The 4,575-nt window shown below is 35.8% G+C and overlaps 1 protein-coding gene across 1 annotated transcript; it reads right to left on the bottom strand.

Annotated features, from left to right (window-relative positions):
* Window positions 1-1,845: 1,845 nt before the first annotated feature.
* Window positions 1,846-2,256, bottom strand: C922_05101 (hypothetical protein; the record flags this gene model as incomplete). Its single annotated transcript, XM_008820674.1, has 1 exon — window positions 1,846-2,256. One exon carries the CDS (start codon window positions 2,254-2,256, stop codon window positions 1,846-1,848), a length of 411 nt encoding a protein of 136 aa, XP_008818896.1.
* Window positions 2,257-4,575: the final 2,319 nt, after the last annotated feature.

Below are 4,575 nucleotides of genomic sequence, written 5' to 3'. Positions count from 1 at the left end.
ATGTGCAAAATCCATGCCGGTACACCAAGGTGTGGCGCCTGTGGTATTATAACTGCTTAAAAGGAGTATATTAACCTTATCCCACTTATCAAGATAATATTACGACACAGACATATATATAGATGTATACATACGTATATATAGGTATATGTACCATTATAAGGGTCATGGAGAAATTACTAAAATCTGCAGTCATATAAATATGCGCAACCAGTCTTACTAATTTTTAAGGTTTTTCATAACGGTTGCGCTACACAGGAAGGTGCTCGCGAAAAAAGTAATTCTGTTCAATAAACCTAAAATCTTACTTATAAGAAAATGCTCCTCTTCTGTACAATAAGACACAAATGGAGGTTTCAAGCGGAACGCGTCTGCATGGGACATGCCACAAAATTCTTCCCTGCATGTGAGACATTCCAGCTCCTGCATTGCCTTTTATGTGTTTTCTTCTTTCCTTATGCGTAAAATGTGACCATAGATAAGAAGCAACAAACAGAAACGATTTTCATCATGAATACGAAGAGGAGACATTTTAAATATGTAATTTTACACTGATGCTACAGCTTGCATAAAATCCATGTTTTCATATGCTTGATTACTTCCTTCCTTTTCCTATTCCCCTCAGTGTAGTCCTATCCATAATGGATTATATGAAGTTCTTATCTTCGCTGTATAATTAAATATAGGTCATTGCTCTCAAATTAGACAGACGTATAAACAATGCATGCCATATTAAAACTTGCTCCCTTCAGATTCTTATAAATAATTAAAATTCTTCTCATTCTTATAAGACGCTATCGAAGGCGTCTTCATAGGGGGGGAACCATTTATTATTAACGTAACCCCCCCAGACCAATTACTGTTAATACTCATTACTTCTGTAGAATATGAGTGAACACATGTTATATGATTGCCTCCACACAGATTTTTGCTGTGCACTTTGGAAGAACTCACTTCTATTAGAATAAATAAATATGCACATGTCGGCATTGTTTCAATCTCAAAGTTGATTCCATCCATATGGGGCAACCGAATCAGTGTAGTCCCTCATGAGGCACGGAGTACTGCTCGCGAGGTGTCATGTATAGAGCATAATATTTAACGTCTGAAAGGCGGTTTTATTATCCTTTCCCAATCAGACCATGCAATTCCTGTCCTAGTTTTAACGTAGTGGTATTGTCCAACTGTTTAAGACACATTTCTCTTGTCACCCGTTCTTGGTGATAGAATTACGTGATGTTAACAGCAACTTGCATGTTTGCCTTAAGGAATTTGCAATGGTGTTTTCGTCAGTGTCTACCTTAATGTTCAGAATGCATATACGCCTACTGACAGATGGCCTGTATAAACACATTTAGACCTGTTCATATTTCCTGATGCACTTCTCTTTTGCAAATTAGATCGGAAACCCATCTTATTGTAAGGGAGAACGGATAAGGAAAAAACAAAACAGGAAAATGATTTCTGGTATTTGTATGAATCAACGGGCATAAATAAATGGCATCGCATGAAAAAAGCTCACCTCCCTTATATTATCAGGCAGAACTGTCTCCAACGATAATTTCTTTTACACTATCCCCACTTACTTTGAACCCTTTATGCTGTTCAAAATTGTGGCGGCCACATATTCTGTCCACATTCACTATGCTAAAATTGACATCTCCGTAAATACAGCTCCTTTATGTTGCTACACTCTACACCTCATACAATACTATAATTCGTGTACTAGAGACCAGGCACTATTCAACTAATTGCGTTGTGCATCGGAAGAATATGAACTGTAAGATGAACATTTGAATATAATACAGGTTACATCCAACTATTTACACCATAAACCAGATAATGTTACCCCCGACGCTGTAGGGGGAGAATTCTATAATAGGACGCATCACTGTTGTCTCCGTTGTTCAAAATGTCCTGAAAAATAGATTCATTTAGGTAATGAACTAGGGAAGAATAATAAGAAATCACTGTTTCACATGATGCCGACACAATAGTGGGGAACTGTTTCATATTACTCAGTACTCCATAGAGACTATATCTGCATACATTCTTCTCTTGTGGTCCTTCTCTTCTTATGAACTTCCGTATTAGGTATACATAGAGTAACCGTGACATATACATTGCTGTAAGCAGAATATGGAACATTATAAAGTGTTTCTGTTTTTTCTGTCTTCTCGCATATTTCATTACGAGATGCTCTGTGAAAATTTCTAGAAAGATTGAAATGTAGGAAGCATTATTTCTCTGCAACATGACTTGTTCGTATAGTTCATTAATTTTACTGCTTCTCTTATCCTTGTGTTGACAGGTTTTACGGAATATAAAAATTACGTCCTCATCCTTCTCTAGCTTCAGCCTTCTAGAATAACCCCCCAAAAATTATACATAAAAATGAATTCATGTCGCATAATACTTTTAACTGTTGTACTACATATAATATCCTATAGACCAGAGGCGTATATTCGGTTTGAATCACATAATTCAGAACACCATGCCAGGAGGTACTTTCTCTTACTGCATAATATTTCAGCAATTCATGAGATCCGTCCATAAATAACGAAGCACTCATATGCTTCAAATGAGGAGGCACTTTGCTGAACCAAATTAAATTTCATAATATACGCCTTCTATACAGTTCAATGACACCATTTGATATATGTTTTACTTAATTTGTCCCAATTCTTTCCTTTTCCTTGTACACGCAGGCCCCTCGTTATGCATTATTAACAGGGCCTAATTGCACATGTGTTTACTCTTATAGGGCGCAAAAATAGTTTCCATAAATGCCTTAAGCACTTTACGATCAACAATAAACAGAAACTAATAAATCAGAAGAGGCTCAACACGGGAAGCGGAAAAGGACGGGGAATTTATAAATATCCTCCTCTTATCAAAAGGCTCCTTATGAAATTTATTAACTTCTACAGAAATTTACATGTAAGGATCGCTCAAAGAAGAGATTGGCTTCTTCCTCATTTTTTCTACTCTGCTATACTCTCATCAGCTTGGGTCCAGCCACAGTTGACACCGCCGGTAGGGACGCTCCATTTGAGGAAACTTTTGAGCGTTTCTTTTCTTTTCCAATTTACACACATCACGTCCTGAACTCGTCAAAAGAGCACAATATATTGTAAATAATACTCATTGCAATGCATTCAGTGAACCCGAATCTACTGTTTAACTTCATATAACGGGACTAAATATTTGTGACTACTCCTGTGCAATCATTCTTCATCTATCTTGGAGAGGACATTTTTATAGCAAGACTCAGCAACAGTAGCTACATGTCCACAGGGTACTCTGTCTTCGCCTCTCGTCCAATTAATATAGAGCATATCTGAATAGACTCCTTATAGCGTAAGCTAGAGGAAAATTCCCAAATCCTGTAGAATGGTTTGCCAATATGAGCATATATCCCGCTTAAAATTAAAAAGTAAAGATTCTCTATCTTGTGTTCCTTAATGCCTAATTCCCTCATTAATCCTCACATATGTCCCCAAAACTTTATTCATGCTGCTTTATGCATAATACAAGATATAAAATTAGATCCCAATATAACTATAAGAAGAGTGGTACTGACGCATACAACAACTTAAATTTGTATTATTACAATTACTAAGTACAGACATGAACGTCCATAATGGTGCCCATTAATACTTATCCTATTCCGTCTCCAAATCAAATGTATATTTATACAGTGTTTATGTCCTGTATCATAATAGAGCATTATGAATATCCTCTTTAATATGATTCCTTCCTTAGACTAAAACCTATCTTTGAATCATTGCCAGAATTTCGCACTTTACTGTATACATATGCCAATGGCATTACTCCTAATATGTGCATCCTTTCTCACATTAAGGAACATTAGGGACTCCGTACAGTCTGCATATTAACTTTGTCAGTTCCTTGTTTAGATAAGAAGCTTCATACTTCTTTAGAAGATATTTAATGGAAAGAATGAATACCCTTCTTATGCATAATAAAATGTCAGTGCCACCCTGCATGAATGAACTGATTCATAAAAATCCCTCATAAATAAATATAAATACTTTCATTAATAACTATATTAACGCGCTCAAATAAAATATATCAATAAATGACTATGATATCCTTGCTAATTCCTAATAATCACATTTAAGCCGGATGCCACTATTCTTCATACATACGAAGCAGTTGCCCTTATATAATGTTACGGATAATAGTTTATAGGCAAAATAATTAACAGGTACTGGAGAGATTATAAAGAATCGGGATATGCCTGCTCCTATACTATCATTATAGTGAAGAATCCAATTTAGTAAAGAAGACATACACCAAAAGATTCTTTCAACCCACTGAATGTCTGTTATATTTTTATCTGAACAAGGGATGCGCCTATCTCTTCCCTTAGGTGGGGGTCCATGCTTCCTCTAAATTTCTTTCTAATTTTCATAGAAGGCTTCCTCCATGCGCATACAAATATATATACAAAGTGAATATCGCAAATTGACAACCAATAAGAAACATTTAAAATATTCTTATCAGAGATTGGGAAGACATTTTCTTGCAATTTATTAAGAGACATGCTAA

Source organism: Plasmodium inui (genome assembly GCF_000524495.1).
Source record: "Plasmodium inui San Antonio 1 unplaced genomic scaffold supercont1.37, whole genome shotgun sequence".
NCBI lineage: Eukaryota > Apicomplexa > Aconoidasida > Haemosporida > Plasmodiidae > Plasmodium > Plasmodium inui.
This window is presented reverse-complemented; position numbering and strand designations above follow the sequence as displayed.